This window comes from Gobio gobio (assembly GCF_949357685.1).
Source record: "Gobio gobio genome assembly, chromosome: 4".
Taxonomy (NCBI): Eukaryota; Metazoa; Chordata; class Actinopteri; order Cypriniformes; family Gobionidae; genus Gobio; species Gobio gobio.
In genome coordinates, this window is record NC_137100.1 from 43,820,397 (window position 1) to 43,844,828 (window position 24,432).

General features: G+C 37.7%; 1 protein-coding gene across 1 annotated transcript in view; it reads left to right on the forward strand.

Annotated features, from left to right (window-relative positions):
* Positions 1 to 24,432, forward strand: part of whrnb (whirlin b) — a gene marked incomplete at its 3' end in the record, with an annotated part of 68,622 nt that overhangs the window by 24,854 nt on the left and 19,336 nt on the right. The window contains exons 2-5 of the mRNA XM_079816017.1: positions 2,989 to 3,207; positions 6,618 to 6,743; positions 15,976 to 16,184; positions 19,836 to 19,875. Coding sequence (XP_079672143.1) covers positions 2,989 to 3,207; positions 6,618 to 6,743; positions 15,976 to 16,184; positions 19,836 to 19,875 — 594 coding nt within the window. The remainder of the gene's footprint in view (positions 1 to 2,988; positions 3,208 to 6,617; positions 6,744 to 15,975; positions 16,185 to 19,835; positions 19,876 to 24,432) is intronic.

Consider the following 24,432-nt stretch of genomic DNA (forward strand, 5'->3'; position numbering starts at 1 on the left):
TTTTAGAAACCAGGTCCAAGTGTAACAATTGTCCACTGTAGTTGCTGAACCCAAGTGCAGTTTTTATTAAAAATCCAAACATAAAGCAAAGACTTGGCGACACAAACTTGACTAGGAACACTCACCATATAACAGGTTAGACAAGGACCATGACAAACGTGGGGGCTTAAATACACTGAGACTAATGACAAGACACGGGACACCTGTGAACAATGAACCAAGAACATGACACAAGAACACATGAGGGCATGGGAATCACATGACAAGACCAGGAAGTGCATGGCAGTGAACATGGCAAAATAAGAAACATGACAGTGAACATGATAAACTAAGAACATAAAACAGGACCACGAAACAACACCAAAACACACTGTGACACCCAGAGTGGATAAATCTGAAAAAGACACCCTTCGATTTTCTTGTGTACAGCCAATCCGTATATTTTGTAAAACGATGTTGTCATCACCCCAGGTATCGACTTTAGTCAGACACCGCATGCGCATGCTCCAAGTCTTCGGCTCTGGCCCAAATGACACACTTCATGTGCACTTTCGGTCTTGTGGACTTACAATGGCTGGTGCGAGACCGCAGGGTGTCATTTTAGGTCTCAGAAGGGGGCTCGCGAGCACCCACTTTGAGGTCGATATGCGCCTTCGATGTGCACTTCTGCCGAGCCCGCAATGGTGCGGGTTACACAGCGGACTTCTTCCCGGCAGTCAAAGCGGCATTACATTGTGAAAGTGCAGACTCAGAGGAAGGCCGTGAGGATTTAGGGTGCCATTTGGGACAGGGCCTTCTTCTCCGTTTTTAGTGCATCTCTGTGGCAGAATTACAGCGCCACATACTGGTCTGGCATGTATACTACATGGTTTTGAGTCGGTTTCAGTGGTTTTGTGTGTACGCAGATATTTCTTGAGATGAGGGGGGGAAAAAGATTGGATAGGGAAAGCTCTGGTTTTGTGTGGATGTGGCCTCAGTTCAGTGTTCTCTATCGTTTATGTTATTGTGTAGTTGCCCTGTTGATTCATCTCCTGCATATTTTCCTGGATTATTAAGAATACTTTTGGAATTCATTGATTCGTGAATGTCTACATGTGACAGATACTGAAAAGCAGAAAATTATGGCTAAATTTCTGTATACTATTTTATCTAAATAAATAAAAAAAAAATGCTTATAATTATGATGTACAATATGTAAAATGGATATACATTTTGAGATTTGCTAAAGATTACATTTAACAATGTTATTTCAGTCGTATTGTTTTTAAAGATGAACTTTAATTGATTGTTAGATAACAGCTGTTGCGAATTAGCTCTGAGGGGAAATATTAATAATTATTCATAACTCATTATGATTATTCATTATGATTAATTATGAAGTTTTGAATAAGTTAAATAGATTAACTTGATGTAGCTACATTAACATTACAATCAATCAGTCAGTTCCTCCTTCAGTATTAATTATTAATTAATTCTAAGAAACTGATTTTTTTATTTTAATTTATTCTTTCTTTGAATTTATGTAAGCGCTTAGATCGCATAGCAAGATCGATCATTTAAGGGACAATATGTTTGCAGGCACGGAGTCAGGACCAAATATTGTGCACAAACTTTAATAACTAAATCACGGAACAAGACTAAAACTAACTTTAAACATACGGACACAATACATACATGACAAGAGGTAAGGTTATAGTGGTTGGAGGGAAAAGGGTCAGAACAGATGGATGAAGTTATGCAACGAGTCGAAACCTTGGGAAGAACCGTCTTTGATAAACTTTACAGTTTACAGTTTTGCTAACTACACAGCGACTTGTATTTCTTAGTACATTACTTGCATTTGCCCGGGAAGGCGTCCAGATATACGGCCGCAGGAGAAAGTCTTGATGGTCCCGTCCGATGGTTTTGCAGTTGCGGTCAATTCCTTCCGTGTTGAGTGAAGGAATGACGGTGAACTTGCATAGACTCAGATGGTCGAAGAAGGTTGGCCCAAATGGCTGAGTAGTCACATCTGGTTTTCTGTCCCACACACACACATGTGAGGCTGTGTGTGGAGGCCTTATCTTGCCGGTAGGCCGGCTGGTCGTCTGGCCGAGCTGAGGTGTTGTTTCAGCCAGTGAGAAGAGAAGCGAGAGAGAGAGAGAGAGACTCTGAGATCTCTCTTTTTATAGCCTGGGGGTGGTCACACCCTCCTGAGGTAGACTTGACCAATGAGATTTTTTGGGATTTCCAAGCGGGAAATATTTTATGGCTCTTTGTTTCATATGAAATCAGAAGGGTCTGTGCCCATTTATACTCTAATTAATGCAACAAACACATATTGCCTCCTACGAGAACGTGACATACATGAAAGTGTAAGTCGTGAAGCGAGCATTAATTTGATATGAGACACGAAATATATGAGGTTACATGAAATAGTAAGTTGTTCATAAGACATTCATAAACGACATACAATGCAACAGACACTTTACAAGAAATGTATGTGTGTACATACAAGGTCCTAGGGTGCCTGTTCATTTATAGATGGTTTGTCTATAACTTGAGGCAAAAGCGTGTGTTTTAGAGGCTTTGTGTCTTTCCCCTGTGGACTTTCCATGTGGCCACATTCTTTTGGGGTCGTAAAACTTCTTATCAGTCTTGTTTCCAGGGAAACCGAGGATCCTTCTCTGTTGTGTTGGGGGAGAGTCTGTTAATAAGCACAAGCATTTAAAACATATTAGTAAATGTAACAGGTGATTATGTGTCTGATTTCACCTCAGTTGCTACACAGCAAAGGTAATATAAAAATGTTTAATAAATTAAAAATCTCTAATATTATGCATCCCTATATAATGACTAATTTGGTGGCAGGACTAATTATTTCTGTGTACATATGAAGTAATAGAAATTACTTTTAAAGAGAGGCGATCATTTATTTATTAATATCCTCTTCAGTCCTATTTTTGTTGCTTCCTTTCTTGTCCTCATTTATCGTTTTTTCATTCACAGGTATTGAAGGGTTCTAAGAAGCTATCGATGTCAGTCTGTTCTATGGGGCGGATCCCAGGTGGTTATGTGACCAATCACGTGTACACATGGGTGGACCCTCAGGGCCGTAGTGTGTCCCCACCCCCTGACCTGGTGGACCAGCGTGGCCCAGGAGGAAGACACTCTGACATCCAGCAGCTTGGACACACACACATACGCCACGAGGATGCTGAGAAGAAGGTGAGTGTAAAAGAGCGTTCATGATGACAGATTCGTTGGAACTTAAGGCAATTTAAAATTCAGAGCGATGTTGTAAAGTGCTAAACATCTGTGGCTTTTCCCTCTACGTTTTATTTCACTCAGTGTATTCATATTAGAAATGACAGCTCTAACTAGTGTAGAAATGGGTGTAATGCCTCAGTGATTCCTCTCTGCTAACTGCAAACCAGCTCTGCAGATTTTCTCTCTCTCTCTCACACACACACACACACACACACACACACACACACACACACACACACACACACACACACACACACACACACACACACACACACACACACACACACACACACACACACACACACACACACACACACACACACACACACACACACACACACACACACACACACACACATACACACACACACACACACACACACACACACACACACACACACACACACACACACACACACACACACACACACACACACACACACACACACACACATATTCATTAACTTTGCTCACTATGCCCTCTTACACCTTCATCCCAAATTCTGCCTCTTCAGCTAAAAACACCGAAAGGACAGTAGTCACCCATTACAACACTGCCGACAAGGTCCAAATTCATTGCTGCCAAATGCAAGTTACAGTACTAAATACAACATCTGTCATGACTCAAGTGACTCACAACTTTTATCTTAGTGCAAAATTTATCATCAAAGGTTTTTATTGCATATCTAAAAGGTTTTTTCTCCCCGTAATCCTGAAAGTTTTTTTGACCATGTGTTGCATCATATATGTGAAATACTCTCTGCATTGAGCCACAAAATATGTGTCAATGTGCCAGATTTTCATGCAGTGCATGAAACAAAACAGAGCACATCAACAAAAACTGCTGGCAGATGTGGCAAATCTTATTTTTGTACCTTAAGCCATAAACTTATACACAGAGGCCCGGTTTCACAGACATGGCTTAGACTAAGCCAGGATTAGGCCTTAGTTCAATTAGGACATTTAAGTAACTTTTATAAACGTGCCATATAAAAAAAACATTGCTGGTGTGCATCTTGAGACAAAACAATGACACTGACATATTTTAAGATATCTCAGTGCAAGTTGCTTTCAGTTAAAACTGCTCAAACATGCATTTTAGACTAGGACTAGCTTAAGCCTTGTCTGTGAAACCGGGGGAGAGATTTTCACTCATAATAACTGTCTAGACCCTAGACAATGGTTAATTCAACAACAAAAACTGTTTGTTTCTTGAGATTTGATTATGGATGGCCTGAGGTAGCCCTAATTACAAGTACTGACAATGATCTATATGTTTTGGATGGAGGCAGTGGAGCATGTTAGCTGCAGAGAATCTTTAGCGGGAGTCTGTGCTGTTTTGACTTGGCTTCGGGGCTACTGATAAGAGTATTACGGGCACATTTTAGGCCCGACTCACCTAAAATTCTCTTTATGTCAGTTTGATTGATATGACCCATCTGAACTATCATCTGAGTTCAGATGAAAAAGCCAAATCCATTACCCATTAGCACACTACGTGTAATGCATGAGGTATAAATAAGGAAAATACGTTTGTTTACTAATCTATACTTGTTTTTAATATATATACTGTATGTTTGATAATATATTTATCTTAGCATTTTCTGCAGAGCTGACCTTTAACGTCATGAGATGCTATGAATTCAAACTAGAACCTACCAGCAAGCAGTGCATTACATCTATCATATCAGTTTGACCAATCGGGACACATCTAAGGGCTTGTAAAATGTGCATGGCTCTGTAAAAGGTCAGTAACTGGCTGCTTCATCTTAAAGCTTTCATTTTGCTACAGATACATGCAGAATCTACTCTCATAGTCAGTCTGAATAAAGCTGAGGAGAATTATATCTGGATTTTGGGAATGCGGTGATTGTTTTAGTGCTAAACGATGCAAGACAAATGAGAACTGATCAAAAATAATCACCACAAAGATCAAACCCGCAGTCATGTTCACAGAGAGGTAATAAACACATCTTTATTTGATTTGTTGATAATTGTTCATTAGTTTGAAGGCCGCAGTGGTTGGTTGTGCTGAATCTCAGACTTGAATCTTATTGGCATTTCATTCAGGTCGAACATCACTAGAATTCTGATGGGTTGGTGAGTCAATTACAACCTCTTCATTGTCTCTGCATTTTCCTTTAGAATTGGGGCATCCATAACTGATAAGCAAAATTAAGTGTGCAATCACAATTTCAACTCTCTCTGGAGTAAATATCCCACCCACTAACCCATAATCCACTGTGTCTGTTTAATCCACTTGTCTGTTTAAAATGCTAGATACCTGCTGCTTTGGAGGTGTGTCTGTTTTCAGTTTGGTCTTTGATTTCTTTCAATACATGAGCAATATAGTCATTGAATAATTGGTGTTTCTTCATTTTTAGACACTTAATGTTCCATATTTCAACTTTTTTGTTTTGTTTTAGGAGGGTCACATTAAATTACCATAACTTTGTCAAATTAAGTAAAATGTGTGAAATTATTATTTAATTGTGTCTATTTATTAAGGTGCCAGCTATAAAATAACCCATAGCAAGAAAAACGAGTTGGCTGTTTTATTCCATAAATTATGAAAATGAAATTTTCATCACTGTCATTTTGACCAAAAAAATTTATTAAACACAATGCCTCATTTGGGGTAAGGCAAATGAAACTGTCAATGTTCATTACCTTCACAATAAATAAGCAAGTAAATACATTTAAAATACATTTAAACATAAATTGAAATAAATTGTTTTATTTATAGTGAATCTATATTCACTGTTGGATATTGTTTGTGAACAAATCAGTAAGAGTGTGAAAAATGTTTTACATGAATTTATTTTCCTAGTACACAGAGCCAAAAGTGCCCAAAGTTAAAGAAACACCCATAATTGTATCCAATTACAGTAGATTACAGATGAAAAAATACCAAACATATTACAGAATAAATATAATAAACTTCTGTTAATGCAGCCACAGTATAGCCACAGTGAAAGTGTGCAAATCTGAGGTTGGAATCTGAAATAAATCTAGCAATTTGTAGATGTGATTTAAGCACTAAATCCAACAGAAACGGCAGCATTATCTGCAAGTTTTAAAAGTTTTTGCTTGTGACAGACATCATTGCTGTTTTTCACCTCATTTGTATAAAGTTTAACTTTTTGACACTCTCGATGTCAATCCCGCAATATCCCGTGGGAGCCTAGTGCTCAGCTCCTGTAGAGAATGAATTGGATATGTTTGGTTAGATTGCTTTAGGAGTTGTGCAATTGTGAGGACTTGTTAATGTATGTATATATATATGTGTGTGTGTGTGTGTGTGTGTGTGTGTGTGTGTGTGTGTGTGTGTGTGTGTGTGTGTGTGTGTGTGTGTGTGTGCTCCCCAGGTGAACATCTCACTGGATGACGGGCGATCTTTGGGTCTGATGATTCGTGGGGGTGCTGAGTATGCTCTGGGCATCTATATCACCGGAGTGGACCGAGGGTCTGCTGCAGAGTACAGTGGACTAAAGGTAAAATATCCTGATTCACAATTTGAGAACATGGCTTTGCAAATCTTAGACTATTTGAGATCCCATTCGACTTTATCACATTCCTTTGTGCCTTGACTTTTTCAGTCTAAATTACACTATAGCGACTCTTTTGGATGGGAACAGTGTGCAGTGATTTGTTACGAAGGTTGCGAGGAACTCATCAGTCAATCAGTGATTCATCAATAATGAATAAAGTGGAAAACAGCTCATTTAATGAGTGCAAAATTTATGTCTCTTGACAGGAAAGTTAATGTTTGAAACTGCAAGTCATTGTGTTTTGACTGGAAATATTCTTCACCTGCTTGCTTAAAACAAACACATTGTTTCAGACATGATGACATCTGATTTTATTTTTTTGAAAAATCTCTACTGGCCAAAAAATGTTGCTGGGGTTCGGCATGACCGCATTTAGCGTGTCTAATTAAATTTGTGGTGTGAGTATATTGGTTGAGGTGGCCTTGCCAAACGGGAAGATGTAGAAACAAAGCGGCACTAAATCCAAAGCTAGCCTCATAAAAGATTGAGCGAGCTCTTAACATTTTGGCATCAATCCATGGACAGAAAGATGAAAGATGCTTCTTCTTTCTTCAGTCAGCTGGAGAATGGGCCGGCCAGGCTTTTTTGGAAAATAACGCATGCCTGAGTCTTCATCATCAGTTTACTTTAATCTGTTGAGATTAATTGTTTTGCACATAATAATCAAGCCTTGTGTTTTAAATAATAAATAATATATAATAATAAATAATAATATAATTTAAATAATATATATATTTAAAACACAATATATATATATATATATATATATATATATATATATATATATATATATATATATATATATATATATATATATATATATATATATATATATATATATATATATATATATATAATATATTTATAATAATAATTAATTTGTTACATTTATATAGTGCTTTTCTAGGTACTCAAAGTGCTTTACATATAGAAGGGGGGAATCTCCTCAACCACCACCAATGTGCAGCATGATGTGACGGCAGCCATATTGCGCCAGAATGCCCACTATACACCAGTGATAAAGTCAGTCAGTATATGGGGATGATTAGGAGGCCAATGGGCAAATTTGGCCAGGATACCAGGTTTACACTCCTACTCTTTTTCCGAAGAACATCCTGGGATTTTTAATGACCATAGAGAGTCAGGACCTCGGTTTAACGTCTCATCTGAAGGACGGTGCTTGTTACAGTATAGTGTCCCCATCAATATACGGGTGTTTTTAAGACCCACACAGACCCCCTGCTGGCCTCACTAACACCTCTTCCAGCAGCTACCTAGTTTTCCCAGGAGGTCTCCCATCCAGGCACTGACCAGGCTCAGCCCTGCTTAGCTTGGGCCACAGGGTGATATGGCTGCTGACTATTTCACATGATATTATCAGTCCAGACTTCTTGCTCAGGCTTTGTGTCTATTTGTAACCTTATGTACTTGAGTTATTCAGTGATTGGGCTTCAGCAACTACCTCTGCCCCACCAGAGACAAATAAATATTTTACATCCCCTTTTTAAACGTAAATGTGAAGATTTTAGACATGGACGCAGCAGTGGCGGCTGGTGTTGAAAAAGTGTTGTTAAAAATGGTGCTAAAAATGTGTCGTTGCCCACAATGCTTTGGTGACAGGACTTTGAAATAGCAAACAGGGAAAACAATAAAAGGCATGACAAAATTCACATGCGTTTCCAAAAATTACAGACCTAATTCACATCCATTTGCCTGGCGCCCCGCACACACAATTTTTAATAGGTGCTAATATGACTACCAGTCGAATCTTCTTTTCCTTTCGGCTTATCCCCTCAGGGGTCGCCACAGCGAATCGTCTGCCTCCATCTAGCCCTATCCCCTGCATCCTCTTCTCTCAGACCGACTACCTTCATGTTCTCCTTCACTACATCCATATACCTCCTCTTTGGTCTTCCTCTCGACCTCCTGCCTGGCAGCTCTAACCTCAGCATCCTTTTACCAATATACCAATCTACCAGTCGAATAGTATACCTAAAAATGTTTTTTCATAATTATTTTGCAAGATATGTTTATCTTATTTTTAACATTTTGAAGTAGCCTTCTTCTCTGGCCCCAGCGCACCCTATTGACCGGCCGCCAACAGGATGGCAGATGGTTAGCGTAGGTAAAACTAGATCATCTATAATCTTCTATAGACCAACAAGGTCAGTGCTTTGTGCAATACTGCAATTACACCATCTGACTGCAAGAACATCTTTCTTCATTAATGTCCATTCAACAATTACATATGCTGATATGCTATTATTTTAGACCCAGCCAATGTTTTACTCTTTCTTTTTGGAGGGCTCTTATTGGCTTAAAATGGATTGTTAGAGATGTTGTTCCCTGTCTGCTGCCTTTCACGCCACGGCTCAGTAGAGTCGCTAGTGGTTTGGGACTGTTTTTGTGGTGCCATTAGCTGATCAAGGCTGTCATGACATTTTCAGTTTAATTTTCCTTCTGCTCTAGAGCAGGGGTTTTCAAAATAGAAAAGAGGGTACATTTTATGTTTTTATTTTATTTTATTTCAGTTAATTGAAAGCTGCATACTGAACACACGTGGTAACTGCTGTGCCACATCTCCAACAGGTGCCTCTAATTTAAAAGAGATCCACATTGCAGGCAGTAGAAATTGTGGTAAGAAAACATGTAGCATTTAAATGACTATTAAATGACTATTACTAGACTATTAAATGACTCATGAAAGGTCAAAACCATTTTTGTCTGGTGATATTTTGATCTTGCACAACAAAGACATACAAAAACCTTTATATACACACTTGCACTTAGACCACCGAAATTTACCGTACTGCAGCTTTCCGTGAAGTAGCTGGGAGACGGTCCTAATTTTTTCATTTAATTGCATAATGCAATTATTGGCCCCAGTAATTATGAGTCTTTTCTTGAGGTGGATTTGAACCTCACTGTATTGCAAGAACACATAAATCTCCCACTGGGCTCAACAGTGTTCTGTGGGGTGCGCAACTGTTGATGTACTGCTCTAATGGAGAGTGGTGGTTGAGATGAAAGATTGACTGCTTATTTTTTTGGAGAGGCTTTTCACTTTGCTCTCTCTATAATTGTTTGAATTTTAGTGAAAGGCTGCTTCTTCATTTGAACCTTTCATCAGAGGTTCCACTCCATAATGAACCCCTCTAAACCCCAGTCTCCTCTTCAATATGTCTACAACTGAAAAACTCTCTTTCTTATAGCCGTTAGAAGCAGAAATAAGCCCGGAGATGAAAGGATGCTAGACACACTTACCATGAATGAAGTGCTTGATTAAAGTTTAAAGAGCTGTGAGAATCAGAGGTAAATGTTTTGTTGTGCCTGACAGTTTTTGACACTTTTTTTTCGAAACATTCTCCAAACTGTAAGTTCAATTGTCACAGCTGTTTACATCAGAACTCAATTGCATGTCTGAAAAATGCAGTTACTCAACCAAAACATTTAATTCATGCTTCAAAACCTAGTTATTGTCTCAGTAAATTGGCCAATGCCACCAAAATAAAAAGTGTTTTTGTCATTGTGTGAGCTACTGTCACAGTTATGTTCTGTTTGGTTTTGTTTTCATGGACATTCAGTTTGGTCTCATCTGTCACATGTCTTCCTTTGTTCTGTTTTCCCGCCATCTTCAGTCACCATGGACACTAATCGTCATCATCAGCTGTTTGTCATTTGAGTGTCACCTGATGTTCGTCATCTGTGTTAATTCATCTGTGTATTTAGTTCTAGTTCGTCTTCAGTTCATTTTCTGATATTGTCTGTGCAAAAGCACACTGTTTCACATGTTTGCTGTATTTTGAGACTTATTATTAAAACCCTGAGTTATCTTCATCGACTTTGTCTCCGTCTTCATCTCCCTAGAACCTGATTGTAACAGCTACATTGGTCAAAATGTTTTTCTTTTTCGTTGACACTAACTGCTTTCTATTCTATACAATAATGTCAGTTTTGTCTAGCTGAATGCTCTTGTGGATCACACTGAGCTTTTTGTAAACACAGATTCAGACAGTAGGTAACAATTGACTGGGAAAAGTAAATAATGTAATACACAAAAAGAAAATGAACATTTGTATTTATACAGTGCGTTTATTTTTTGAAGAATTGTGTTACATGTAAGCTTAAAATTCACAGTTGTTTGTTCATCTTCTCTTACATACATATCTTCTTACATGTCTTCCTATTGCTTCCTATGACAGGAATTTTCAGCTTACACACAACTAAATTCTACAAAAATAAATACTGTATAAATGCAAATGAATAAGTACAGTTTTTTCCATTTTATATATAAATATTTATGGAATATAACATGTCTGACAAATTTTGATCACTGAATGGATCATTTTGCATGTGATGGCTCACACAATGAAAGAATGTTTATAGGTTTTGAAGAGTTTGACAGTTTCACTCAGAATCAACTCATCAGTTTTGATCAACAAGCCATGCATTTAGTCATTTTGCAAATTGTAGACAGTTGTACACATGTGCCAAAACAAATGCAATTTTCTTTAATCAATAAGAAATTCCAATCTGATGTGAAAAATATGATGTCTCGTTCGAGAATTAAGCCAAAGTGATTAAGAAAAACTGTAATCAACAGATTTATTGGTCAAGTATAAACAAAAATTATTACAATTTGAAAATATCTGTTCTATATTTTAATGTATTGTAAAATCTCATTTATTCCTTCGATGGTAAAATGTAATTATCACAATCATTACTCCAGTCTTCAGTGTCACATGATACTTTAGAAATCATTACAATATGCTGATTTGGAGCTCAGGTAACATTTCCTATTATTATCAATGTTGAAATTGATTATCAATTATTATCAATGTTGTGCTGCTTTTTCTTTTTTGTGGAAATCATGATACATTTTTTCAGGATTCTATGATGAAAAAAGTTCAAAAGAACAGCATTTATTTGAAATTGAATATATATATATATAGATAGATCAGGGGTCGGGAACCTATGGCTCGCGAGCCATATATGGCTCTTTTCCGGATTTTATATGGCTCTCCAGTTTTCAAATGTTGACTGAAAAATACACCCTGGATGATGATAATTATTTTTAAACTATTAGCATACTTGATTAATGTAGAATTTAACATTATGAATATGTAAAATTAAATTAAATATTAGGGATGCCACAATTCTCAATATAATATTGTACCGTTCGACGGCCTTCATGGTTCAATACGCGCCTGTGAATTGCGGTTTTTCGGTTTTGCATTTAATTAAGTATTTTTCTACAAATTCAATCATTTGCCTCCATCCCAATATACTGAACAACGCGTCATACATTCACATCACACATTAGTGGTAGAGTTATACTCACGGGACACTATAGTTATTCACAATCACGAAAGTTCATTATTTGCATGCGTTTTAAAGCCTTGCCGGCGTGTGCGCGGTTTTAACATGCGCTTTTCCGAACGCGCGCACTAAACGCTTGTCAAACACGTGATTACTGGACTAAGTCGTCTTACTGCGCTAATGCAGTCAAATACACACCATGTTTACATAAACACAGTCGGTTATGTCTACAGTGAAAGTAAAATCGGTGCGTGTCTGTATATTAGATGCACGCAGACTGAAAACAGGTCTTTAAAGCAAATTGAAAGCAGCGCAGCCTAGTGAACACGCGGTCCTTAAAGGGACAGTTCACCTCTAAAATTATGTCATTATTTACTCACTCTAATATTGTTCCAAACCTGTATTCATTTCTCATTTTTGAGTGAACTGTCCATTTAATGTTAATACAACAACAAAATACAAAGAGAAAATCACTCACTGCTCTTGACTGAAAAACTTTTTATACAGTAGCTTTAATAAGAATCAATGTATATTTTATAGTGAAGTCTATGTAGTGTTTTATTTTTACATTTATTCATTCAATTTCATACTTAAATGCTGCTGTACATCTCTGAGCTGCCAGTGTAAATCTTTACATATATATATTTTATATTATACATACACTAGGAAGGTGTACAAGGGTTTTTTTAAAGTAAAGTTTTAAGTTTAAGTAAGGTTTTTCAATTATTAAGTAAAATAAAGAAAGAGAATTGCAATTAAAAAATAGTCTTTTTTCTCCTTAACCTCTTGCTGTTCCTGTCGCTTAAGAATAGAATAGCAAAAAACTGATGTGACAAGCCATCAGAACCGAACCGAAAACCGTGGTTTAAAACCGAGGTATGTATTGAACCGTGGACTAACTGTATTGTTGCATCCCTACTAAATATGTTCAAAAATATTTAGGTAAGACACTTACAGCTTAATATGATTGACAGCGGTGTTTGGCCTGTATAGCCTACCTTTCAGAGAGCTGAATTTTAATTGGTTAGGCCTGCATCATGTCTAGATCAAGTTAAGCAGCTATCTAAATTAAAAATCATCAACGAGAGCAAGATGGCAAAAAGAAAAAAAGACGACGATTACCGTTCATTCCGACCCCAACTTCAAAGCACTCAGCAAAATGATGCAGCAACAAAAATCTCATTATTGCAAGTATAAGGTACAATACTTCTTGTTAATCGCGTGTTTATGCTGCCCGTTTCTCTTTTTTTGTGTTAGAAATCAGCACTATATCAGTGAACAAAATATAGTGCTTTGTATATATTGTGTAATCGTTAGTTTGCATTTTTGCCACCTACTGGTGTTCTATACAACTACCAGAACTACTAACATTGCAAGTGGTATGTTAATGCTGTTGTTATTACATTAAAATGCATAAAAATGTGCAAATATTTCTAATAAACAGGTGTAAATTTTGCTGTGGCTCTTTTGAAAAATTTCTCTAAAATTTTTTTTTTTTTGGCTCTTCTTGGTAAAAAGGTTCCCGACCCCTGAGATAGATCAATGTATTATTGATCAACTATTGATCAATTTAATGCATCATTGCTAAATAAAAAGTATTAATTTCTTTAAAAAAATCTTACTGACCCCATTTTTGAATGATAATGTGTATCTAAAATAGTACAAAGCAGTCTGCCTCAGTGTAGACATTTTCCACATTTTATAGATAGGGCTTCTGGCAAAACTCCTGGCCTGTGAACTCATTCCATAATTCCTTTTTTCTGAACCGCATTTCCCTTCAAGCAGCCACCCTCACCCTTTCCCAGAAGCCTTTTCTCTGTCTCTTTAATTCAGAGCCACGTAGATTAAACTTCAGCTGCACTAGAGGTAAAACTGACTGATGGCTCGGCATCTGTCCCATCTGCGTAGCTCAACACTGGGCCTAATTAATGTCCGTTCCTCTCGAAGATGAACTGTGCTCACCTGGATCTGTGGCGGACGTCCGTCAGACACATTTATCTGTACCTCACTTCTGCTGGTGTCCAGTGCATCTGTAGCTGACAGATGGGTGTGTGAGGCCTGCACGATGTGTTTTTATATTTGAGGAGGGACTCTAAAGCCTGTCTGTGGTATAATACATTTGTTTTTAGTCTTTTATGGTTGTTTCATTTAGATCCACCTGGAGAAAACAGCCAGAGGCAACTGAGGTTAGAAAAAGAGCTCTATATGTCTACCTGTCTATACACTCAAGTTTTAGAGCTGTTATCTGTCTAGGTTCATTCTGGTACTGCATTTGACCATCTAATGTTTTGCTCTGTTAGCTGTTTATTCACATCATATGCTTTTGCACATTTGTTTGCTACATATTTGATGTTAGTGTTGATTGTCCCCAAAGGAATACTATAGTTAAGTAAAGGGCTATTAGATGAGAGTGGGATGGTGGGACAGCAGAGTGGTGTAATGGTGCAGAGGGTGGAGGAAAAGAATAGAGGGATGCAGGTTCCCTTCTGTGAGTAAATGAACGATCCTTGAGTTCCTGGAGCTTATACACCCCCCCCCCCCCATTCTCTCTCTCTCTATCTCTTACACACACACACACACACACACACACGCACACACACACACACACACACACACACACACACACACACACACACACACGCACGCACGCGCACGCACGCACACACACACACACACACACACACACACACACACACACACACACACACACACACACACACACACACACACACACACACACACACACACACACACACACACACACACACACACACACACACACACACAAACACACACTATTCCTCTCTCTACTCCAGTGAATTATTGTGCGTTCTAGCTGCTGACTCCATGCATGAAGAACGTTTGCATAGAGAGGAAGAAACAGACACACATCGATAACTAATTTCTCTTTATTATTTCTCCTTTGCTGAGGTGAACAAAAGGAGGAATTGAAGTGGTTTGGTTTGCACCTGCGATGGAAGAAATGTTAGGCAAACAAAATCATGCCAATATTGTAAAAAAAATGTCTTCAGTGCACTCTTCCTCCAAACTGTAAACATCCTGAATTTCTCTCTCTCTCTCTCTCTCTCTCTCTCTCTCTCTCTCTCTCTCTCTCTCTCTCTCTCTCTCTTCAAGAATTTTAGTCTTGCTCAGACAAAAGCTGACAGGGTTTTTATTTTATACATAGGCCTCATGAAAAAAGTAAGTATTTTCAGCCTCAATTGTTCAGTATATCAGTGTAGCAGTTTGATGTTCTATCAGAAATAGTTCACCAATGAAAATTATTAAGCCCCCCATATAGTTATTGATTGTTTTCCCACTGTGCTGAACTGCTTAGAGAGTTCTTCATGAATTATGTTCCTTACATTGATTTGCAGAACATCACTAATATTCTGCTTATCTGCTATGGCCAAGTAGGTTTAATGAGAACAGATTGAGCTCTTTTATCTGTGGCTTGTAATTGAATTATTTCCAGTCAATGCGTCTTCTCTTTATCTCCATTGTCCACTCCCTCACTTCCTCTGTCAGTCCGTTACTGAGGGAAATTGGCAAAGAGACATCATAAAGAGGCAAAGAGGATATTCATAAATGACTGTCTACCTGCCACATTTTACAGCAATAATTGCTATGGCGTTACATATTGAATTATTTAATGTACAAATCATGCTGAAAGGATGGCTTGTTTATCATTTATTTGGCTTAATTGAAATATCTATGTGTGATTTTTGCTGTCAGCTCTTTCAAACAGGTTCATGTGGTGCGTGGGCTCTGCGCTGCTGTGCCAGGCATTGCATTTCATTTAGTCTCATCTGGAGTGTCAGATCTCTGAAGTCTCTCTCTGTTTCCATCTTTGTAGGTAGGGGATCAGATTCTGGAGGTCAATGGACGTAATTTCCGGAGCATTTGTCATGATGAGGCCGTGCAGATCTTGAAGAATTCCACCCACATGCTGATGACCATAAAGGATGTGGGGCGGCTGCCTCATGCACGCACTGTGGTGGATGAGACCAAATGGATCCCTAGTGCACAGATCGCTGAGAGCTCGGCCAATAGCAACACCCAGAGGTGAAGCTTCATTACACTTCTTCCAATAGGGAAAATGTTATTGGACATATAGTTTTTTTTTCTTTCATAGCTCAGCTTTGGAGCTTAGGAGACTTAATTGAGTTCTCAGTTGTGATTCATTTAAAGCTGAAGTATGCCATGTAATATGCCACCAAAATGGAATTGTATCACTAATGGAACTGCAAACTCACACCATTGGCCAGTGTTGCTGTGTCGTGTCATGGGTGGATGCAGTACTAAAGCGCACGACGAAGGAGATATCTTCAGGAGACTTTTAATAGAATAATCCAAACAATAAACAGGAGACTCAACGAGGAGAAACTACATCCACACTTCATGTTAAACAAAGCTAGACAATGAACAGACTGAGGAGGAGAAATTAACTAATTAACAGACTAGAGGATGAACAAAGAACTCAAACATGATATAACAGAGAAACAGACCAAAAAACAAACTCAAAACGTGACAGTGGGGATGTTTGGGCTGGAAAAAAGTGCAGTGTTTTGAGTCATTCACTTACTTATAGTATAAACTTGGATGTTTCTACCAATTATTCCTCAGGAGAAATAAAAACAGACAGACAATTGTTGGCCTAAAATTAGAGTATAGAGCTATAAAATTGGATGCCATACGTAGACCAGATACTGGAATGCAGTTATGGAGGAATTTTAATAGAAACGTTTGATTCATATTGTCTCCATTGTACAAGATTGTTGAAAGCTCTTAGAAGAAACGCATGCAAGATTACCAGAGTTTTCTCGGGAATGTACCCATTTCATCCCATGACTTTCTAGGAAGAACAATTTAGATGTAAAAGATTGTGATTTTCCTTTCCTATATATGCTGAAACCTTTGATTTCCTTCTGCATGTTGAAATCTACTTTAAGATTCTCTCATTTGAATAGGTGGTTATGAAATAAAATTATTTGAGCTGACACCATTTACTGATCCTTCACCTAAAGTAATTTAGACAATTATGTGGAAAATGTATTAATTTCTTTCCATTACTGTAATAGCTCCACTTTGTGCAATATTGAGTTTTTTTCTGAAATTCGGCTGTGGTCTCGCTCCTTTACTAAATTATACTCAGGTCAGTGAGTCCAGTCATACAGATGGTGGGATTGAAAGAGGGAATCTAAATATAACAGTGAGATGATTTTAAAGCTAGATGTAGACGCTATTGTTAGATGACGTGCCTTAGGCAGTGATGGTGCAAATTTATGTATGCTAGTGGGATGATAGTAGCACTATGACTCACAGCAGGGATCTCGTCTCTCTTGCTCTCTCAATGGCCCAAATGGAAATGGGCTGATTGGGATCTCTGGAGGGTGTGCTCATTTCTAAAGTGCTCCCCTGGAAATCCGGCAAGGTGCCTTTTAGTTCCACGCTTCATTAGTCTTGTCTTCTAAAATCTGAACTGCATTTTGATTGCTGGTGTCCGGATTTTCCTACGTATCCGCTTATGACAAGGGCACTGCATTACATGAAACTCAAATATTACACTGTACAGCCAGTCGGTCTTCACAAAATAAACCAAAGCACGGTGATCAGTACCTTAATGTGAAGTATACCGCGTGTTATACGATACTAGCCAAATAAATTACTTTTAATGAAATATTGATTTGAAATTATTTTATCTTAAGCTTCTGCTAATAAAAATAGTCCACTATAATATAGAAAACCAACCTGGGGTGCGTTTCCCGTACAACGACGTAACTCACTGCTTAACTACCATAGTACGATGCATCGTTGAAGAAATCAACTAGCTAGTCACGACTGTTTCCCGAAACCGTATTGTCGCAAATCTGTCGTTCAACCACGTTGGTTAATGATGTCACGCAGGTGGTGGAGTAATAAATGCTTTTAATTAATTATTTTGAGATCGAATTCATGCTAGATTTTTTGCTACACATTATGGATATATGGCACCTGAGGAATAATTCAAATTTTTCTCAGTTATTTTGCTTTATTTCCAGATTCAAATAGGCTCTTTTTTACGTACTAGAGCACGTCCGCACATGCGCACTCTTCAAAAACGGTGCTTTAAATCTCTTGACAAACTAAAATACATTAATGACATTTGTATGTATTCTAAATAAAAGATATAGGTTGTACTGAATGTCAGCTTGCTTATTTTGCTCAAGATAAGGATTTATTAAGTCCACATGTCATGCAAACAAAAAGCTATGCTTCAAACCACAGGTCGAGAGCTGTCGTTGCAACCACACAAGTTTGCGACGCTGTTTGCGAACGTTCGTTCGAACGATGGTTTCGGGAAACACTGACTGGTTGAACTATGTTGATAACGACGGAACTTGCGACCATAGTTGGCTAACGATGCTTTTGGGAAATGCACCCCTGTCTAGCAACAAGACGACAATGTACCAATATTACAATATTTAATATTACTAAGAATTATTAATAAGAAACAAAATAAGAATGGGATTGACGTGCGTAACGAACCCACTGGCCTGTTTCCGCGGCCTTTGAGTAAGGCTGAAAGTGTCTTTCTTTTTAATACATTTCTAGAATATATGTAGCTATTACAGTATAGCACACAATATATTACTGTAGGCCTATTATAGAGTTATGATATTTGTGCACCGGTTATGCCACTGATGCTAACATGAGCGGTCCATGGCACCTGTTACCCGTAACGAAGTGGTAAAACTTTGAGTTACCACCATGCAATTTCAAACATTTTGCTCGTCTCTGTATGTGGCAGGCTGGCAGCAATGCGTCACAATAACCTGGCGTAAAAGTTGATCATTCTTTACAGATGGCGCGGTATGTTTGGAAAGAAGACAAGTTCTTTATTAAACTCATAAAAAAAAACAATAGAATATAAAATGCCACAATTTATCAAGACCTTGAAGCAGATAAGAGAGAGAAACACCCCGTATGTGCCGCTCAAGTATAAGGGGCTTTCCTTGCCATCAGTGCTTGAATAACACACGCGTCTCCTTCCAGTAAAAATAATGGCGTGTGGTGCCTGGGATATACATAAACCTAAAAACATATGTGGCATAATTTTTGGAATGACTTATCACGTGAGGAAAAAAAACGTTTTAGTCGCATAACATCAGTTAATGGAAACGCTGTCATTTCGCAATATTTTTTTTATCGACTATTAGGAAATATGGCAAAAGTTTTGCAAAAATCTGTAATGGAAAAAAAAGCTTCTGACCGGCGGAAAAATGTGTTAAATGAATGTATTACGATTTGTAGATCGTGCTTTTGCTTTAATACACACCTTCCGCAATCTATTTTTCAATTACTTTTAAAAAGTGGTGGGGACAATATCGAGCCTGGCAAAAAGTGGTGGGGACATGTCCCACCTGTCCCACCCATAAATTACGCCTATGCAATATTATTTATTAATCTGCAATCGAAGTTACTTTTACTCTGCCGACTAACCTTGATGAATCACAATATGGTGCCAATTAAGAAAAGAGAACTCATGGAGTGATACAACAGATATGAAAGTATGGTGCAATGGATAACAGTTAGATTTTTGACTGCTTAATTTCTCATTGAGATTACCCAATTAGAATCAAGTATTGCAAAAAGCTTTGTAACAATACAAATTGTCTGTATTTTTAATACAATCAAATTTCTTCATCCATACTTAAAATCTCTCTCTCCTCACAGTGTTCTATCGGTTGATGTCGGAGCAGGAAGTTCAGGAAAGGTGAGGTACAAAATGCACTAACATTTTTTAAAAATTTTACTGTTTAGATTTCATTAGAAGGTCCAGTGTTAATTTTGTCTTTAATATATCTAACCAAATGCCATTTTATGGTTTTACTTCCGAGTAATGAGTCTAAGAAATGGGAATACAAAAAGCTAATATTAAGGTCAGTGTGATATTGAAAATAGGGATTTTTTGGCTTTACATCATAGTATTTTGCAATTTACCCAGAGATCAAAGCAATTAATCTTTTTAGAGTGGAAATTGAATAAACACTGCTATCTCAGAGCAAACACACTACAGCAAAACAAAGAATGTGTGTGCGTTGTCCCATCACCACACATTGCACGGTCTATTTTTTAGAGATTTAATCTGATGGTTGTTAAAGGATTGTCTTTGCACAGCTGTAAGGCTGTGATCTCTGTCTAACACATCACTCCATTACTGAGTGCAAAAGACATCTCTGAGCTGGGAGACATCAAACTGCTCTGATTGTGTGAAGCACCTGTCTCATCGGCTGAAGACAGGGAGGAACACTTGCATCCTGCTGGGCAAATCAAAGCTCTCTTAAGGTTTGAGTGGCCTTCCCTGAGATGTGGAGCACACATGATGTTTATTCACATGCTTGGTGTCATATTTTATCTAGGGTGACTGAAGAATGGTTAGAGGACCCTGTGGAAGAAAAGGCAAAATTGCAGCATCTACCATTTTTTGAATGATTGTCACTTATTTAGTTCAATCTTCCATCCCAGAAAAATGAGCATTTGAAGCGAATGGCTTACTTTACTGGAAATGATTATGGAGTTGGATGACAGGAGCTTGTGTGTCTTAACTTTCTCTTGTAACACTCTTCGATTCCATTTCCCATTCCGCGCATTCCAAGTCCTGTCAGAGGACTTTGGCACAAGTGCAGGAATTCTGAGACCCATTTATGTTCAAGGTGACCCACAGGATTGAGAAGTATTATAAATATATTGAGGCATTATCGGTAGCAGAGAAATAGAAGTGTCACTCAAGAGATCTCGAAATACAGCCCCACTCACACAATGTTTGACAGCGATAAACGAATAAATAGTTTTTTTCACAGTCATATTAAACTTATAGTTGTACATATTACATTATCTTGTGGAGGAAGGTGATTTCTCAGATTTGTTGTCTTTTTTAGGGATCCCATGGTCATGGAAACCCTGAAATATCATATAAACACACACACACATATATACATAGACATAACCTGTGTTGATAAAAATGTCAATATCTTGATGCACAAATTATGAAAATATTTGTTTCTTTTAACATCACATCAATATATAATCATTCCGACCTATTATATAATTCCTAAATGATGTTTACTGAGATGTGCATCAGAGGGATAATAAAATATTAAATAACAGAACAACATTTGGCAGTCAGGGGTGCATTGCCCAAAAAACTATGGTCACAAGTTCTGTCGTTACCAATAGCTCAATGGAATTTACGACCATAGTTAGCTAACAAGGATTTTGGGAAACACATCCCAGATCTATCCGATTCGTGAATAAATAATTCACATTGATGTTGTAAACTAAAACAAATGATTAATTGAAAAGAACAATATTAATAACAAACAATAAACAATATGTTCATGAATCAGACCATGATCTACCGGAACATTTCAAATTAATTAAGATTTAAAGTTTGTCTGTAAAGCACACAAAACCGCTGTGTGACTTTATAAAACTTTATTTAACGCATGATTCATATGGATCTGTTAATTTGATGTTAAATGTTAATTCTATGAGGATTCATTTTTCAAAGACCTTCAAATTCGTAGAAATATTAAACGTAATGATAACCATACAACACTCAAAGTATGAGTAAATAGGAAAATAAGAGTTAAACTTTTTCAAAGATCAAGAACAAATGACCTTTTTACCTATTAATTAAGATGCTTTTCAGATTAGAAGTTGAATCCTTTGAAGCCTATAGAAGTTTTGTTGCAGGTAGACATAACGTGCATTGCACTGCACTGTGATGTTGCGTCCTTTTTCATATTTATTAGTAAAACTCTTTGAATTTCCATGAGAGAAATGCATTCTGTTTTCCCGTCCACTAAACAGTCAGAGTCGAAGAATCAATAGTACTATTAAATTAAACAAATGACATTACAATTCAAAGTAATCACTTTGGTAATCTAAAACACTTTTCTGGTAACTGTAATTTGATTACCATCTATGTAACTATAACAAAATACAGTTACTTATATTTTGTATTTTAAACGTCGTTACATGTATTCCGTTACTCCCCAACCCTGATGATCATTAGAAACCAAACCAGATAAGAAGTCTCATCCCAAACACCTGCACCAGTGTTAATTTCGTTGACGAATAATTTTTGTCATAATTTTTGTCAACAACCTTTTTTCACGGACGAAAACGAGACGATAACTAACTAAAAACTAGTGTTCAACTGTCATTTTCGTCAATAAATAAAAACGAGACGAAAATGTTAGGGAGGGACGATTAGGGAAGAGATCCAGTCAGAACCAAGCGGCAACCTCCCGCAGTTTCTCTTGAAGCCAATATGGAAGTGACATAAACTGCAATTCATCGACTGGCCGCTAGGGACAGGCTCCAGAAGGGAGCAGAATCTCATTGAGCCCCATGTTAAAATGCCCAACTTTACAGCAGATAAAAACATGTTTACAGCCTGGTACAAATTGTGGTTTTGGTCTATACGGCTAATTTTGCCCTTCATGACAACTGTGAGGGAGGTGAATTTTTTACAACTCATTCGTTTACATTATATAAAGCCTTAAAGTTCTGCATAGTTAAGGGCGTGGCCACTTCGAGTGACAGGTGGATAGCCATTTATCTGCTGTCTGTTAGTCATCGCATCACTTCAGCTCCGCCCGCGTCCCGCCTTTTTGCCCATTTTTTGTTATCCGGGAGTGACGCGCTGCCAAGATGGCAAGGGCCATCTCGTCCCTATACTTTGCGCTTCAAAACTGCTCATCAGAATCCTATGGGTGACGTCACGGACACTACGTCCATATTTTTTTACAGTCTATGGTCAGAACTGATGTCCTGTGTAACAGATGCGCACATTTGATTTGAACGTGCTGGTCTAACCGCTGGAGAACACGGCGCTGTTGTGCGTTCTACAGGCTCATGCATCCCCAATACAGTGCTCCAGAGCATAGACCGTAAAAAAATATGGACGACGCGACTTCATTGACTTCCGCTGACCATAGTTGAAGCTTTCATAGGCCCGCTCACGGCGCTGACATCTTGGGACCGAGTCTGCGCAGTAGCGATCTTGGGACCGGAGTTGCGCAGTAGAGAGCAGGAAGTAGAGGCGCGATTATCAAATGCCCACCCACACTCTCGCAGAATAATTAATTGTGTTGGTGTGATATAAACAGTTATGGAAATGTAGAAATTAAAGCTAAAGCTCCAATCTCCTCCCAAAAATCCCGAAAAAAGTCCATCAGTGCCTCAGTGACAACTTCACTCAGAGAAGCCGTCAATTTCAGCTGTCAATCATGACGTCACACCCCCCGTTTCTATAGCATCAAATAACTCACTAAAACTAAACTTATTTAAAAAACGAACACTTGAAATGAAATGATCGTAATAAAAACTGCCTAAAATGACAGAAACCATCTTTAGGAAACAATTATTTGAAGTGTAATTGAATTGTTTAGTGTGTCTCGCGTCCATTCAAATACATGGAGGGGTGGGGTTTAGGAGCTATACTGGGACCGGCCACCGGGGGGGCGATCGAGGCGCGGAAGCTTCAATTTCTGACAGGAGCACTGCAGGCTTGCTCCAGAGCGGTTCACAATCAATGAATAGTGCACATTTATGCCAGGCAATTGTTTATGAACTAATGCTGATGAATAATGACAATGTTTACTTTACGATGTTTATATAGTAATATGTTTTAGACGGTTGTAACAACGAATATTTTACCTCCTGAACTTGAATGAGCTCCTTCAACTACAATAGTAAGGCACATACATTTCAAAATAAGAGTCCATGTGTATTTCGAGCTTGTTTGTAATTAAAAGTGACGCATTATATATTAGTTTTTGGTTACACAATAAACTGTATTTAATTTAATTCCCATTTAATTCATAGTCAGGAGGAAAGGCTAGAATTTGACACATATTCAATAAAGTATCAAAGTATCAGGGTTATAATAGTTAACTAAAACCATTAAAAAAAATCTTCATTACTTGAAATTAAATAAATGTTAACTGAAATTAAAAAAATAAATAAACTTATTTGAAGCTTTAGCTTAACCTGATATGGCCCACTAACTAAAACAGAAATACAAAGTTATAAAAACTATATAGATGTTTTTTAAAAAAACTAACAAAAAAGTGAATTGAGCTCTGTTTCGTGTATTTTTAATGTCAAAAACAAAATGATGTCAAAATGTCAGTTCAAGTGACAGTCGGCTTAATGTACAATTTAACTAAACTCATTAGATTTTATTCGACTAAAATCTTATGATATTTAGTCGACTTAAACTAGACTAAAACTAAAAACAATTCAGGTGACTAAAATATGA